The sequence below is a fragment of the Bos indicus x Bos taurus genome, chromosome 2, assembly GCF_003369695.1.
Source record: "Bos indicus x Bos taurus breed Angus x Brahman F1 hybrid chromosome 2, Bos_hybrid_MaternalHap_v2.0, whole genome shotgun sequence".
NCBI lineage: Eukaryota > Metazoa > Chordata > Mammalia > Artiodactyla > Bovidae > Bos > Bos indicus x Bos taurus.
Window position 1 is genome coordinate 118451479 of NC_040077.1, and position 17882 is coordinate 118469360.

The following is a 17882-nucleotide window of genomic DNA, read 5'->3' on the forward strand; positions in this document are numbered from 1 at the left end:
TGAATATTCAGGGTTGGTTTCCTTTAGGAGTGACTGGTTTGATCTTGCAGTCCAAGAGTCTTCCCTGGCACCACAGTGTGAAAGCAGCAGTCCTTCGGCGCTCACTCTTCTTTATGGTCCAGCTCTCACACCCATACATGACTACTGAAAAAAACCATAGCTTTGACTAGACAGACCTTTGTCAGCAAAGTGATGACTTTGCTTTTTAATATGCTGTCTAGGTTTGTCATAGCTTCTCTTCCAAGGAGCAAGCATCTTTGAATCTTGTGGCAGGAGTCACACAACCCACAGTGATTTTGGAGCCCAAGAAAATAAAGTCTGTCACTGTTTCCATTGTTTCCCCATCTATTTGCCATGAAGTGATGGGAATGGATGCCATGATCTTAGTTTTTTGAATATTGAGTTTTAAGCCAGCCTTTTCACTCTCCTCTTTCACCTTCATCAAGAGGCTCTTTAGTTCCTCTTTGCTTTCTGCCATTAGGTTGGTGTCATCTGCGTATCTGAGGTTATTGATATTTCTCCCGGCAGTCTTGATTCCAGCTTGTGCTTCTTCCAGCCCAGCATTTCTCATGATGTACTCTGCATATAAGTTAAATAAGCAAGGTGTCAGTAAACAGCCTTGGCATACTCCTTTCCCAGTTTTCAACCAGTCCATTGTTCCACATCTGGTTCTAACTGTTGCTTCTTGACCTGCATACAGGTTTCTCAGGAGGCAGGTAAGGTGGTCTGGTATCCCATTTCTTTGAGAATCTTCCACAGTTTGTTGTGATCCATATAGTCAAAGGCTTTAGTGTAGTCAATGAAGCAGAAGTAGGTGTTTTTCTAGAATTTTCTTGCCTTTTCTATGATCCAACGGATGTTGGCAGTTTGATCCCTGTGCCTTTTCTAAATCCAGCTTAAACATCTGGAAGTTCTTGGTTCACATGCTGTTGAAGCCTAGCTTGGAGAATTTTGAGCATTGCTTTGCTAGTGTGTAAAATGAGTGTAATTGTGCAGTAGTTTGCGCATTCTTTGGCATTGCCTTTCTTTGGGATTGGAACGAAAACTGACCTTTCCCAGTCCTGTGGCCACTGCTGAATTTTCCAAATTTGCTGGCATATCGAGTGCAGCACTTTTAACAGCATAGTTTTTCAAAGCTAGACGTTTTAACTCTCAGTGGTAAACATAGGTTCAGACTTCATTTATTCTGACTCCCAGTCTAGCCCTCTTCTCCCTACCTCACAGATATAGAAGCTGGCTGAGGGCTATGCTTTTGTGAACAGTGACACAAAAAGCAATCTCCTCCTCCTTTTTAAAGTGATTTCAGTGGGTCAGTAAGTGTCCCAGTCATCTTGACAACCAGATTTTCCAGGACACCTCCTAGGGGTGATATTGGCCCCTTTGACAACTACAACCCTTCGTGGAGAATAGTGAGAGTCTCCACTTGGTGTCCGTAGGGGTAGAGAGATTTAGAAAATTGAATTTACTAAAGTTGTGAACTTTAATAATTTCCTGATTATATGAAAGAGTTAACAAATGGAAAGAGTCTGCTCAGACAACCAAAGTTTTGTGATTGGGTGAACAGTGGATCCATTCACTGTGAAGGGGAATTTAGAAGAATAAGAAGAACTTGGGGGTGAGATTTGAGGCGCCTGGAGGGCATCTGTAGCGAGCAGCAGTTAGAAATGTAGGCTGATGGGTTGGAGCTAGAGATGGACTTCAGGTGGGTAGATGAGATCACTCAGAGAATACAGGGTAAGAAGACAGCCAAGATAGAGCCTTGAAGGACGTCAACGTTGGAATAAATATGAGTCATTGAATTAAAGGCGGAAAGAAAGGGCATTTGGAAAGACAGGAAAACAAATGTGTGAAAGCTAAGAGGTGTGAAGTGCTAAATGTTTGTGTAAATTCCTTTCTTGCAGATTTAGCATGTTATTTTATAAATATTAATTTTAGTATAAAGGCATACTAAATTATTCCCCACCCCGTCCTCCCAGTTTTCATGTTAAATTTCCCCTCTGAGTCGTCTTTGGGATTTGGGCATGTCCCACTAATTTACCATCAGGAACAAGCTTACCCTCAGTTTGAGAGACGCAGAGATGGGTCTCCACAGCCCTCTGTAATGCTGACAGTGGCTGGCTTTCTCCCAGTGGCATTAGTAATTTTGACTCAGCCCAAGGAATCCTATTGAGATTTATTATGAACCAGGTATTTTTTTTTGAAGAGACAGGGAAAAGAGTATTTAAAAACTAAAATTTTTTCAACTACAGTATACATTTTTGTCCATTTCCTTCATGAACTCCGGTTATGTCTAAAACATAGCTTAGGCAAAACATAGTTTAAGAAAAACTTTGAACATATGCAGTAGTTGAGAAACAGTGAAAACACATAAATCCATCTAGATTTTAAAGATTTTTTTACCATATTTTCAAGTGTGTTACTCTGGCTTAGAGGTAGTTGGCATATTTAGGGAACCAAAAGGACCTCAGTGTGGCTGGACTCCCGTAATTAGAGGCTAGAGGGCTGTGTGAACTGGAGATGGGTAAAGCCATGGTAGACAGTTTGGATTTTACCAAAAAGGCAATGAAAAGTTATTGAAGGTCCTTACTCAGGGAACTCTTGCTGTTATTGTTCCCTAGAATTCTCTCAAATCCTTATGGTAAAGGAAGAAAGGGGGAAGTGAGAGCAAGGCAGGTGAGGGATGTCTTATAACCATCTAGAAGTGAAGTGAAGTAAGTCGTTCAGTTGTGTCTGACTCTGTGACCCTATAGACTATACTCTCCAGGAATTCTCCAGGCCAGAATACTGGAGTGGGTAGTTGTCCTCTTCTCCAGGGGATCTTTCCAACCCAGGGATCGAATCCGGGTCTCCTGCATTGCGGGCATATTCTTTACCGGCTGAGCCACAAAGGAAAGCCCTTTAACCATTGCTACTGCAATACTTCAGCTTGGGCATCTCCATACTCTTGGAGACGTGTGCCTGGGTGTTTCACATCCTTCACGGACACAGAAGCCTGTGAATAGTTCAGCTTGATGGTGGACCAGGCCCCTTGGAAAGCACCGTCTCCATTCCTGGGAGGAAGCAGAGTGGGCTGGAGAGTTGATTGTCAGTGCTGCATTTGCTATCATTTGGGCATTGTTGGAAGGTCATGAGTTGTTCTGTGAAGGGATTAACCTCTGTTGCTTGTAAGGACTGGGCTTCCCTGGTGGCTTAGATGGTAAAGAAGCTGCCTGCAGTGTGGGGGACCTGGGTTTGATCCCTGGGTTGGAAAGATCCCCTGGAGAAGGAACTGGCAACCCACTCCAATATTTCTGCTTTGAGAACCCCACAGACAGAGGAGCTTGGAGGGCTAAAGTCCACGGGGTTGCAGAGTCAGACACGACTGAGCTAACAGCGCATACACATACACCATAGACGCACAAGCAAACTGAAGCCTCACGCTCGACTCAAACTCAGTTTGTATTTGGTTCCAAATCTTCAGGTAGATTTCAGATAGTTCTTTGTTGCTAAAATGAATTTAAGTGATTTATGAAATCTAGTTTAGTCGTATTTCTTTTAGCTGTGTGTGTGTGTGTGTGTGCACGCACGTGTGTGTACTATTACATATTTTAGAAACTTTAGTTTTCTTACATACAGATCATGGTCAAAGTCTGCTGGTTCTGTTGGTTCTTCTGACTTGGTGGATTAGTAAGGTTAGTAAATTGGCAGCCTTACTTTTCTGTCATTCAGCCTTCCATGGAAATATTTTATTAATAGTACTTTTTATGTATTAAGGATAGTTTTATATATCCATTGATTTCTTTAAATTCAGTTTTGTGTTTACCAGAATTATACATGTCAAATTGAAGGAGGCAAATAGTTATAGAAAGAGTTTGTAAGAAAAATAACAATCCTCCACACTTTTCCTGCTCTCTAGAGGTACATCCTCTTTTGATCAATTGTTTTGGAATCTTTCTCCACATCTTTAATGAACATACTAATACTTCCATGACAAATCCATAATTTCACCATGTTACTTACAACATTGCCTCAATAGCTGCTTTTATTTTCTTTACTCATCGTAAAGTCAGTAACAAAAAATATGTACTCAGTAATTCTAAACACGTTAAGCTAACGTGTTTATAAGACTTTTTATTTCTCGAAGTATTTCTCTTAGCCTTTTAGCAATGTTCTAGGCACATGTATTGTCTGCCTGCTCAGTCATGACTTAGAAGCCATTCACAAATTTTAATTTGTGAATTAATTCTCTACATTTTCAATTAATTGTTTAAAAAGTTGTATCACAAGTGACATACAGTAGTATAAGGATAATTAAGCTTAATACAAAGCAAATTTAGCCATAAGAAGTTCTAATGCAGAAGTTTTAAGGGATACTATTTCCTTGTTTTTGATCCCCCAAATCTTGGTTGTATTAAATAAGAATTGGTGAATTTGAGGGTGTAAATGAAAGAAATAAAAGGATTTTTATTATTGCACTTAGGCTTTAAAATAAGAACTGTGTGATAAAGTTTTTATTTATACATTTGTAATGTTATTTAAATAGTTCTTATTTATTCTTTTACTTAATAATTATACTTAACTGTATTTTTAAAATAATAAATCAAAAGAATATTTAAAGTGTGTGTATGAGAGATGGGGAGGGAGGGCAGAGAGAAAACACAAGCATGTCCTGAAGACCTTCAGCACTGGGACTGGATTAGAGCTTGCTGAGGAATGTCCGCCATGTGTTACTGACTGTATTCCTCTAAGTATGGTTTATTAGTTTATATGTTCAGCAGAATCCTGTCTGCCTGGTGTATTAATTAAGAGAAATGATTGTGGCATGCTTCCCCTTGCCCTCACAAAAGCAATTTGTATATGTATTCTCTTCAGCAGCTGTGTTTTTTCTTCTGTGACCAGTATTTCACGTGTAGTAGCTGGAAAGTCACTTCTTCCACCACTGAGCCAGAGCTGAAAATAATCTCTGTTGCATAGCACCCTAATATTTCCTGCAAAATAGCCATTAAACATTCCCAGGCTTTACCCAGCATAGACTTGTTTTATCGCTGCTATTATTTGTGGAATACAAATAGGAAGATTATATATTCATAGGATTTATTGTGAGTGTGAATTCACTGTTTACAGAGAAGCAGTCTGCATTGCCCTCTACCCTTCTTAAAAATAAATAAAAGAAAAAAGTAATGGAAAGGAATGATCCAGAATTTGGGTCCCATCTTGCCAGGTAATCAAAGAGAAAATGTAACCACCACCTGGGGTAACTCACCTGTAGTTGATCCAAACTTCTTATTGTAGAAAAGATATTTAGAAGTAAATTTATGCATCTTTGAATTTTGAGAACCTGTGTTTGAGGGCATTTCTCTTTGATTAAAGAAGATGTGGTTTTAATGTGATCAAAAGAAGATTTACAAGCTGACAGAGGTGAACTGAGTAGGTGACTGATTCGGGTATAGAGATTGATCAAAACAGATCATATCAAACCATGTCAAGAAGTAACATACCTGTTCATGGTTTGTCGGCTTCTTGTTAGAAGTCATTTACATGTTCTTTCCCCCTAAATGTTTATTTGTAAACAGACATGCGGCTCTCTGTATCTCAAACTTTAGAGAAGAAACATTCCAACACTTTCTTCAGTGAAGTCTTAGGTGAAGGTCAAAGGAAGTGTTATGATGCTGTGCAGAGAGATTTTATGTTGATCAGAAAAAATACAGAGTAGGGTTGGGGTGTCTGAGACCTACTTCCACCTGGGCAGTGGGTGCCAGGGGCAGTTAACTATAGGAGTTTGGAACTCCTGGGTTGAAAGTCACTGAACTAAGTGATCTTTAAGGTTCTTCTCAAAAGTGTTAATCTTTTGGTATCTTATATGAGGTTGTTTAGTGAGGGTGGGTGTAACTTCTTTTAGTTTATTTAGTGAGAGAAATTGTAACTTCTGACCTGTTCTCGTTCCTTCCATCATTTATCTTGTTAACTGTGTTTATTCATGGTGACTTCTTTGAATAGTTGATAGCCTCCTTTTGCCTGATGTAATTGAAACATTGTCTTTTGCTTCCCACAAAAAATTAAGAACTTCCAGAAGTTCATTGTCTCCAGAATTTATCAAGTGAGTTCCTTCATAGAGAATAGCCATATCCAGGCAGAAAAAGTACACCTTGAAACCATCACTTAAAGAATTTGCAGATCTGATGGGGAGATGTGCCCAAGGCTCTCTCCAAGGTTCCTCCAGCCCTGAGCCCTTGGGCCTCACTGAGGAGGAGGAGGATGGGTGTGCCTGCGGGACGCTTAGCAACAAGCAGCATGAACCTGGAAAAAGCGCATCTGGTGAGACCTAGAGAGTGGGCCTGTTGCCATTGTTTTTTGGCTAAGCCCCTTACTAACTTTTTACCTCAGTTTCCTCAACTGTAAGATAGAGGTGTCTATTAACTGGAGGTATAGTGTGGTGATTAAGGACACTTTGGATCAACCTGAGCCTGAGCTGGTTTTACCCTTTAGTACCTTGAACCAGTTTCTTTAAGTCGTTCAGCTTTACCTGTAAATGGAAGTAATATAATGTCCTTGGAGAATTGTTTGAAAAGATCCCATAGATGACGGATTCCGTTGCTTAGGAGGGGCCCTGGCAGCACTAGCAGGCCACCAGCATCGGCACCATCATGTTCCTCTTCACATGGGGGTTAGGAGAGCAGGGGATTAAAAAAGTGTTTTGAAAAGTACAAAGTGCTCTATAATTCTACAGTCATTTCTCATGTATTTGTGGATTTCCTAGGACTGATTTTGAAACTGATGTGAAGTAACTTGCTCAAGCCTGGCTGTCTTCTCAGATGAGGGTTTAGAAAGCATGTCTTCTGTCTGCCTCCCTTTTCCTCACTGGTACCTTGTGCTGTGTCCACAGGTAGAGCAGGCGGAGCGCAGTGAGGCGCCTGTCGCTGCCGCCATGCCGTTCCCATTCGGGAAGTCTCACAAGTCCCCTGCAGACATCGTGAAGAACCTGAAGGAGAGCATGGCTGTGCTGGAGAAGCAAGACATTTCTGACAAAAAGGCAGAAAAGGTATGTATTTGGCTTTATTTTATATTTTTAATCTTTGGATTAGGAGCACATGTAAGACAAATTATGAGGTGATTCCTAAAAAGCAGTAAATTCAGTTTGTGTTTATTTAAGGTTTTTAAAATATAGTCCGACTAAGTAGCGCTTGCTGGTGCTATTTAAATTCCACATGTTTTCACCTGTTCTGCCATCTAACACATATCTAACTTTTTTCTCAAGTTTTTCATTTGAGGTTTCCAATTTTATTTTAACTTTTGGGGTTTTTGTTGTTGATGTGGTTTATCTGATTTCTAAAATCAGTGTTTCCACTGGTAGTCTGCCATGGGAGAAACCTCTCCTGATTTTGTGTTTCCTGTATCCCTGACAAGTATCTTCTACCCAGTCATCACAGTCTAAAACGTGACTTTCATCCCAGTTTGTCCACCACCCCCTCCCCACCAAGAAGCATCAACTTTCAAGAAATAGCACGAACCTCTACTGCTTCCTGAGAGGTTTAGGAATTGATCCCGACTTCCATTCCTACTTGACAAAAATTCTCACGACCTTGTGGACCGTAGCAGTAGTCTCCTTAGGGCTCTTTCTGAAATATCTCCCCTCCTTTAACCCTTCAGTTCAGCCTTCTCGCATGGTACATGAGACCCTTTGTGACCTGGCCTGTACGGCTCTCGGTGAATTTTAACCCGTTTCTTCCTTATTCTGTGTGCTCAACCAATCTCAGCTTCTCTCTGTTTATGGAAAGCAGTTAATAGCAGTCAGCCAGCTGTACTCTTTGTCTTGTTTCACTGCCTCCACACCAGTTTCCCTTAGCCCTCATTTGTTTTTCAGAACCAACCTCTTCATCTGATTTTCCCAAATGGCTTTCCAGAATACTCCCTCTCCTGACCTTATCCTTACCCACTAAAACAAATAGCCACCATTTGGCCACCTCCTTTGGAAATAGCCGGACTGCTGCTATCTTCAACATGGTTTTATTTGCATCATATTTTTGTCTTACTTTCTAGACTTTGAGCTCTTTGACCCATGTGTCATTTCTGGCCCACCTTTGCCCTCCGTGGTACCTGTCTCCCCATGGGCTGAACACCTGATGATTCATTGGATGAGTGCTTGAGTGGAACATTTTCCATCGTATCTTTTATTTTAGGAAGTTGTTTCTGTTTTGAGTTGACAGTTAAATTGCATCATTTCTACCATCTTTTTAAGTTTGAGATTCTGTGGTTTACCTGTATTCTTATAAAGAAAAGAATATCACAGTCATGGGATTAAGATTTGTAATTATAGGCTATTTAGTTATATAACTTCCTGTCATTGGAAGCAGTGTACAGTTAGTGAAGTTTGGTATAATTCAGCTTTTCTTTAGATCTTCCATAGAAAGTCTGTAGACAATTTCTTGTATACCTTAGTAAGATATGTAGGTAACTGTTAATAATATGATGAAGTGAACTTCTTTTAAAAATGGCTCTTATGTTATTTTGGTTGAAATATATAAAGAAAATCTGGCCTCATACAGATGCATAATTGGGAAAGAGGAGTATTTTAATAGCCCTTCAGATTTTTGAAGTTTCTGATACCACACCAATATTCACCAGTTGATAGTTTCTTGGTTGTAATAGACTCAAAATGTATAAATGAACTTCTCATACTCCCTACTTTGAAGAGGTCCTTTATCCATACACAACTTTGTTACAGGCATTGGTCATTTAGAAAGCATTGGATCATTGACTTATATCTTCCAAATGTTGACACATTATTCAGTATCAAAAATTCACACTTTAAAATTACACTACTGTGATCTCAGAAAAGTAAAACTTTTGGAAAGTGGTCAAACTTCCTCGTGTTGTATTCAAGTTTCAAAATTCAAGTTTGGCAACAAATACTATTTGTTGGTTGTTTTTCTTAAGGTGACAGGTTCACTTTGTTTATTTTGAAAAAATATCTGCCAAGGATACAAGCCTGAATAATTTGTCAGTTTTTCTTTCAAGGAAAAGTGATATTGCATGAAGAAAACTGTTTAGCTCATAGCCCAAGCATTATCATACAAATACTTTCTTCAAGACAAGCAGCCATACTTCTGGAAGGGGCAGAAGGTGCTTTGTGTGTACTTCCCATTCAGTTCAGTTCAGTCCAGCCTCTCAGTCATGTCCAACTCCTTGTGACTGCATGAACTTTGGCATACCAGGCCTCCCTGTCCCTCACCAACTCCTGGAGCCTACCCAAACTCAGGTCCATTGAGTTGGTGATGCCATCCAACCATCTCATCCTCTGTCATCCCCTTCTCCTCCTGCCCTCAATCTTTCCCAGCATCAGGGTCTTTTCACATGAGTCAGCTCTTTGCATCAGGTGGAGATGTATTGGAGTTTCAGCTTCAACATCAGTCCTTCCAGTTAACATCCAGGACTGATCTCCTTTAGGATGGACTGGTTAGATCTTGCAGTCCAAGGGCCTCTCAAGAGTCTTCTCCAACACCACAGTTCAAAAGCATCAGTTCTTCGGCACTCAGCTTTCTTCACAGTCCAACTCTCACATCCATACATGACTATTGGAAAAACCATAGCTTTGACTAGAAGGACCTTTGTTGGGAAAGTAATGCCTCTGCTTTTTAATATGCTGTCTAGGTTGGTCATAACTTTCCTTCCAAGGAGTAAGCATCTTTTAATTTGATGGCTACAATCACCATGTGCAGTGATTTTAGAGCCCCCAAAAATAAAGTCACCCACTTTTCCATGTTTCCCCATCTATTTGCCATGAAGTGATAGGACTGGATGCCATGATCTTAGTTTTCTGAATGTTGAGCTTTAAGCCAATCACATCAAATGTTCCTGCTTGCGTATACTCAGAGGTCAAAATTTAATGAATTATTTTTCTGCTTCCTCATACTACTCTTAAGTGAAACAGTTTTTTAAACTGAGTACGTGAGGATGAAAAAACTACAATGATAGCTGTTGTAACTCGGACAAGAGGTCAGCACCATCAGTGAAAATGGCAGCAGTGGAAAAAGGCAAATTATGTATTTACATTGATATGAAAACAGTTTTGACCTCATTGACCCCTTGAAAGGGTGTCAGGGAACCTTTTTCAGTAACACAGAGGTTGAGAATTCCTGCTCTAAACCTAACCAAGAATAGACCTCCTGCTATTAGGATAAACAAAGCAAAGAGAATTAGTTGAACTTTTGAAAAATAAGTTTTGTTTCAAAGAAAGGGGACAACTCTGAAGACCACTTGATACAAATTACTTATTCTGGAATAGATTATTAATAGAGAGGAAGACCCTGAACTTTGTGGTTTCACTTTCTTGTCAAGATTCAGGAGACATCGCTGATACAAATGGTAAAAGGAAGTGAAACCTGAAAACAATGGAAAGATAAAATATTACCACTAAATTAAACAACATGAAAAATGACTTTGATATCATATTTAAAACTGAAAACTTGAAGGTTAGGATGCTTTGTATGATTTGTTATCTAGCATTGTTCTGGAAATTCTAGGCAATGCATAAAGAAATGGTGTAGAAATTAAAAATACATCTATTTCAAATAAAGAAGGGAAATTACAGTGTTGACATATTTGTGTATCTTTACAAAACACAGAGGAATCAACGTAAATATGAGAGTTCACTAGGGCAGCTAAATACAAAATCCATAGCTTCCCTAAATATCAATCAAAATGATCTAGAAATTATAATTTTTTAAGAAGTATTTTATTTGTAGTAACAACAAATAAATAGGGATCTGGGAATACTTTTATCAGGAGGTGTGCAGAACCTGTCCATGTCATTGGACAATATAGTTAAGATATCTTATCAAATCAGTTCTTAAGCTTAAAGCTATTCCATTCACATCACAGCAGGATCTTTTTGTATCTTGACAAAAAATGATTATGAAGTTCTGGAAGAATAAAGAGCTGTAAAGTGCTGGAATTTAAGGAATATGAATTCTCCTTTGTTTTGAAGAAAAGCACACATTTCATACATCCACTCTCAGTCTTCTCGATCATGATTAGTGAGACACCATCCTTCTAGTTGTTCAGGCCAAAAGACTTGAGTCATCCATGACTCCTTTCATACTTCCCAAATCCAATTCATGAGCAAATTCATCCACTTTATTGGGGTGGAGAGTGTTAAAAAGCCAGAATCTAATGACCCCTTCACCCCATTTTCCTGGTTCCCACTCTGGCCTAAGCTATTGTTATGTTTGCTCTGCATTGCTGCAGTGTTCTTCTAACTGGTCCCCCACAACCATAATGATTCTTTCAAAACATGCGTCAAATAATATTTCCCTTAGAGTAAAAGTCAAAATCCTTACAGGAGCTGAACTAAGTTCTACAGGTCAAATCCTGCCTAGGCCCGTTTTTGTAAGGCTCATGAGATAAGAATGATTTTTACGTTTCTAAAGGATTGGTTTTAAAAGCAAACTATGCAACAGAGACTCTGTGTGGCCTGTAAAGCTTAAAATATTTTCTGTTTGGTGTTTTTACCTAAAAATAAATGCCCATCCTTGCTCTGGTCAGTCAGGCCTGTCCCTTTGCCTAGTACTCCGGCTGTGTTGGCTTGCTCTTCCTCATGCATTCCGGTCCACCCCTGCCTCGAGGCTTTTGCACTGGGTTGTTGCCTTTGCCTGGAATGTTCTTCCCCCAACTCTCTGCTTGGTTTGCCCCATTGTTGCCTTCAAGTCTTTGCTCAAATATTGCTTTCACCCAACCCTCTATTTAAAAGTGCCACCTAGTCCCCGGCATTCCTGTTTACCCGATCTTGCTGTTTTCTGTGTATCACTTAACATCTTTAATATACTTAATGATTTTTTTAAATTAGTTCTTCCCTCTGTTAGAACATAAGCCTTCCAAAGACAGAACCATAATTATTTTTTATTTATTGAAAATGAAATTCAGAGTTAACATGAGACACTGTCAGCTTGTACCTCTTCTAAACTCTTAGTGTCTACTGAATAGGATAAAACATGTATTAATGAGGATGTTGTAATAATTTGTATGTTGAGTTTATGACCAATAAGAGAGTATCCCAACCAGGTATCCTCTGAATTTTATGATGGTGGCCAAGTATCACTTTCCTTACAGTACTGCCACCCACACAAATAGATAAATGACCCTTCTCAAGAGGTCTACCCTTGTTAATCCTAGTATCTTCCATATTGTTTTGTGTTTATTATCTTCCTATGTAGTTCAGGATGCTCAGTGGACACTTTTCATGATTGGATGAATAATTATACCCAGTGGATCTAATTAATGGATAACCAAGCACCTAGGCCTGGTGGGCTACAGTCCATGGGGTCTCTAAGAGTCGGACACGACTGAGCGACTTCATTTTCACTTTTCACTTTCATGCATTGGAGAAGGAAATGGCAACCCAATCCAGTGTTCTTGCCTGGAGAATCCCAGGGATGGGGGAGCCTGGTGGGCTGCCGTCTATGGGGTCGCACAGAGTCGGACATGACTGAAGCGACTTAGCAGCAAGCACCTCAGCAGGTTTTTGGTGACCTGTTGCAGGATACTGTCCCCAACTCTAAACTTTTGATAACATTTATTATCACTGAGGAAGGGCTTAATCAACAGAGCTTGTGAATGACAGAAATTGGAGAAGAATAGAAGACTCTGTAGGTGACTAAATCAGGCACCACAGAAGGGTTAATTAGCTGGGAGAAGGAGGGCAGGAGGAAGGATATGATTGTAACTGATAAAGTGCAGCACAGATACAAGTATCACTCTGTATAAGGGTCTGAAAAAGCAGATGGGATACCAAAGGAGAAAATAAAATATAATCACTAAAAGTATTTGATTAAACCAAAAGAAGGCAGAAAAAGAGGAAAGAACAACATTATAGAATGGGTAGAACGAATGGAAAACAGATACCAAGAGATTAGACTCAAGTGTACTGTATCAGCACTCAGCGTTTAATATAAATGTCTGAGTACTCCAGTTAGAAGGCAGTGCTTGTCAGGTGGGATATGAGAGTCCTAACTGGATAAATTCAGAGATTATCATATTAAGGGAAGTATGTCAGAAAGAGAAAGACAAATACCATACGACATCACTCCTATGTGGAATTTTTAAAAAATGATATAAATGAACTAATTTACGAAATAGGAGTAGACTCACAGACATAGAAAACAAACTTGTGATCTCCAGAAAGTATAGCAAGGATAAATTTGGAGTTTGGGATTAACATACACATTACCATATATAAAAGAGATCAACAACAAAGACGTGCTGTACAGCACAGGAAGCTATATTCAGTGTCTTATAATAACCAAAAAAAGAATGTTACATATGTAACTGAAATCATTTTCCTATATAATTGAAATCACTTTGCTGTACACCTGAAACTAGCATACTATTACAAATTAACTTACTTCAGTTTTTAAAAATGGTTAAAAAGAAGAAAAGTCCTAAGTGTATGTGCCTACGAGAAATGCACTTTGAAGACAAGTAAAAAGATGGAGAAAGATATACCATGTTAACACTTGTCAAAAGAAAACTGAAATAGCTTTATTAATATCAGACAAAAATAGTTTTCAGAGAAAATAGTATCAGGGATAGTTATTTCATGATAAAATAGGGATCAGTTAATCCAAGGGACATTACAACCTTAAATGTTTATGCACCTAATAACAGCTTTAAAACAAAGCAAAAACCGATAAAACTATGAAGTGAAACAATTAAATCCACAATTAAAATTGAGATTTTGATTCCCCAATCTCAGTGATTGATAAAAGTCTGTTAGGCACACCAATAGATCAGTGGGACAGAAGAGAGAATCCAGAAATAAAACCTACATGTGTATGGAAATTTTTTGCCAAAGATGAAAATGCAGTTCAGTGGAGCAAGGATAGTAGTTTTAATAACTGGTGCTGAAACAACCTAATAGCCACATGTACAAAAAATATGTTGGACGCATGCCTCATGTCATATACAAAAATTCATTCAAAACGGATCACACAACTGAATGTAAAACCTAAAATTTTAAAGCACCTGGGAAACAGGAGAAAAATCTTCATAACCTTGGGATAGGCAAAGAATTCTTAGATGTGATACCAGAAGCATACTCTATAAAACAAAAAAATAATAAATTGGAATTCATCAGCACTAGAACCTTCAAGTCTTCTAAAGACACTGTTAAAAGAATGAAAAGACAAACCACAGACTGAGAAAATCTTTGCAAAGTATATATTTGATGAAAGATTGCATCAAGAATACTTAAAGAACTCTTAAAACTTTATAAGAAAACAATTTAATAAAATGGATTCCATATACACTTCACCAAAGATGATATTACAGATTTCAGATACCAATACAATATTGTGAAGTAATTAGCCTCCAATTAAAATAAATAAATTTAAATTAAAAAATAAAAATAAAAGGTAATACAGATTTCAGATAAACACTTGCAAAGATGTTCATCATAGGAAATTGCAAAGTAAAGCTATGATGAGATAACCACTACACACCTATCACGATGGCAAGTATTGAAAATACCAGCTATATCAAATGTTAGTGGTTATGGTGAGCAGTTAAAACTGCTGGTAGGAATGTAAGATAATATAGCTACTTTGGAAAACAGTTCGTCGGTTTCTGGAAAAGCTGAACTTACATCTAGCCATTTCACTCCCAAGTATTTACCCAAGAGAGTGAGAAGCATATGTCCATACAAAGACTCAACATAAATGTTCATTGCAACTGTATTTGGAAGAGTCCAAAACAGGAAGTAGCCCAAGTATGTGAATAAACCAGTATGACACATCCATAGAATGGAATACTAGTCAGCAATAAAAAGGAACAAACTCTTGCTATATACAGCAGCATGAGTGAATCTCAAAATAATGTGTTAAGTGAAGGAAGCCAGGCTATAAAGAATACGTAATGTATGATTTTGTTTATATTACAGAACTGTGAATAGCCGCAGTGACAGAAGGTAGATAAGTGGTGGGCAGGTTAGAGTGGGGTTGGTGGAATGAGGGGATTATAGCAGGATCATGGTAGTCATGGATATGTTCACTTGTCTTAGAGCTGTGGACCTAAGTCCAGAGTTATCAGCTTGTACACTTTAAATAGGGCTTCCCTTGTGGCTCAGCTGGCAAAGATTCTGCCTGCAATGCAGGAGACCTGGGTTCAGTCCCTGGGTTGAGAAGATCCCCTGGAGAAGGGAAAGGGTACCCACTCCAGTATTCTGGCCTAGAGAATTCCATGGACTATATAAATATGGACACTTTAAATATGTGTGTTTTATGTTAACTGTAACTCAATTAGAAGGGAAAAGGACTCTCCATGTAGCAACTGAGGTATAGGTAACTTAGAACCATAGATGTTTACCCTAAGAAGGAATAGACCATGTAATAAAGCATACAGAGAGACTATTGAAAGCCTAGGTTGCAATAGTAGAGAAACAGCTGCCTCAGAGTGACCATCTTCTGCTCTGTGTAGACAAGTCCATACAGAGTTTGTGGAGAAGCTCGAGTGTTGAGAGGGGAGTGACCAGGTTAGCACCGAAATTCAGAGTCCTGCCATGAGAAACAGTTGAAGGAACTGGAGATGTAGAGAGAGAATCAAATTTGAGTCCTAGTGCTCTTAGTAAAATGTTTTTAGGGGATCATTTTATGTTAGAGAAGCTTCTAGACTGACAGAAGATAGACTTAAGACCTGTGAGTGGAGATAAAACAGGGAGTCCAGTTTCATCTCGATATTCAGGAAAATAAGTGGAAGTTAGCTTCCAGAGGAGATAGTAGGTTTCTTGTCTCAGGGTTTGTGTTGGTGTGGGTTAGGTGATCACTTAGGTCTTGTAGAAGGAATTCAAGCTTTGTATGATTGGCACATCCTTACATTGATACAACACCATTACTTTGCAAGGTGCCTTTGTAGCAAATAGGCCCCCATATTATTTAGAGGTAAAATAGTTATTATTCTCATGATCCACGTGAAGAAAGCTTGTTTCCAAGGACATTCATTATAGTAGAATCAGAGGTGGTATTCACTCCTAGCTCTGCTAAACCTGTGGTAAAATTTTGTCTTTATCTCCTTTGTTCTTGATATCCATGGGCATTTTCTCATTCATTTCTTGTGATCTTATAAACAAAATGATAAATATAACATTTGAATGTTTCTTTTTTTATAGTATGTTGATATTTTTCTTTATTCTGTATGGTACACAGTTGCCATATTAAGAATTGTCTGTAATGGAAATAGATTACTCCCTTAGGAACTGGGTCATACCTTTTAAAGAGAATTTGAAAACTACTTTCCTTATACCTTTAGAAAAAAGTGGTTTATCTTGCCATCTTTATTTTTAGGTAACTGGAGCATGGGAGTTGGGTGGAATGGAATTTGTTCTCTCATTGCTCACAGCCACAGAGATCTGGTATACATAATGACTGTTTACACACTCTTTGCCACTGCATGCTATATAAAGAAGGTATAGCTGCCTTGCTCAGCTTATACTTGGTTTCCTTCTTCACTGTGAATGCATGTGTTCACAGGATTGAATAGCTATATTCACTCATTTCATGAGAGGACTAAGTTTGCTGGCATATTTAAGGAGGGGGAAGGGAGTAGTCTTTTCATAGCATAGCCATTTAACAGTGACTCATGGTTACTAAACTTGTTTAGAGTAATCTTTGACACCAGAAGGTTATTAATAGGCTTTTCTTAGCCCATGATCTTTCAGTTTAGTATACTCAGATATTTTCTTTAGTAGAGAGACACATATATGTATAGGATTTTTTTAATTTAGAAATTAATTCGATAATAAAATTGGTCTTATTTGAGTATTTAGTGCCAGCAATGTTCCTCAGTTTACTTTTAGATTCCATCTCACATCTTTTATCTTAATTTACTTTAAGAACTTCCTCTTTTAAATGAGGTCATCTAATAAATCGCTTTTTGAGAATGAATTGATATTTGAGGCAATAAATACAGGCTGGAAATATTAAGAGGACTTTTGTTTAAAATTATTCTTTTGCATAAGAGTGGGTATAAAGAAACTCAAAAATGTATAATACAAAATAATAAATGATATGAGCCCCCTCCTCCTCAAAAAATCTGGGATTTTTGAGGAATTTCTCAATAATAACAATTAGTTGCATGTAAATTAGAATAAACTTGATTGTATAAACCAGTAGTGAACAGAAGAATGGAAAATTCTGCTTAATAGATCACTTCAAAATTTTTTCTAAAAAGAGGACTTTATAAATAACAATTCCCATGTGATTATGTTACCTTCTGTGGAGTTCCATACAGTAATTGGCAGGACAGGTTTTTATTTTTGTTGTTTGCTTTCAAAAGATGACAATAGAAGTAATTACTGTCATCAGTTCCATTGTCACCTTTTGCAAAAGATTCCCAACTTGATTGAATCCATAGACATTTTAGTGCCCTTCCATATAGGGCAGACAGATGGGCACATGGATCAAATTTTGTCTTTGTTCTTAAGGAATTTATAATCTAATAGAAGGGCTTCCCTGGTAGCCCAGATGGTAAAGAGTCTACCTGCAATGCAGGAGACCTGGGTTTGATCCCTGGGTCAGGAAGATCCCCTGGAGAAGGGAATGGCACCCACTGTAGTCTTCTTGCCTGGAGAATTCCAAGGACAGAGGAGCCTGGCGGGCTACAGTCCACAGGCTCACAAAGAGTCAGACACGACTGAGTGACTAACACACATACAGAGGAAATAGACATGTCAAATAATATAATACAGTATAGAGATACTTGGAGGTATGAGTGAAATTCTGTGGGAACCCAGAGAATAAAGCAGTTACTACCTCTGTCAGAGACAGGTACAGAGATAGCGTGCAGTGACATTTGAACTGGTTTAAAAGTGTTTGGCAAGTTGAGAGTGAAAGGGAACGAAATGTGAAACATCTTAAAGT

At 38.4% G+C, this 17882-nt stretch overlaps 1 protein-coding gene across 1 annotated transcript in view; it reads left to right on the forward strand.

The window, feature by feature from the left end:
* Positions 1–17882, forward strand: part of CAB39 (calcium binding protein 39) — a 102395-nt gene that overhangs the window by 38544 nt on the left and 45969 nt on the right. The window contains exon 2 of the mRNA XM_027515970.1: positions 6863–7018. Coding sequence (XP_027371771.1) covers positions 6905–7018 — 114 coding nt within the window. The 5' untranslated portion in view covers positions 6863–6904. The remainder of the gene's footprint in view (positions 1–6862; positions 7019–17882) is intronic.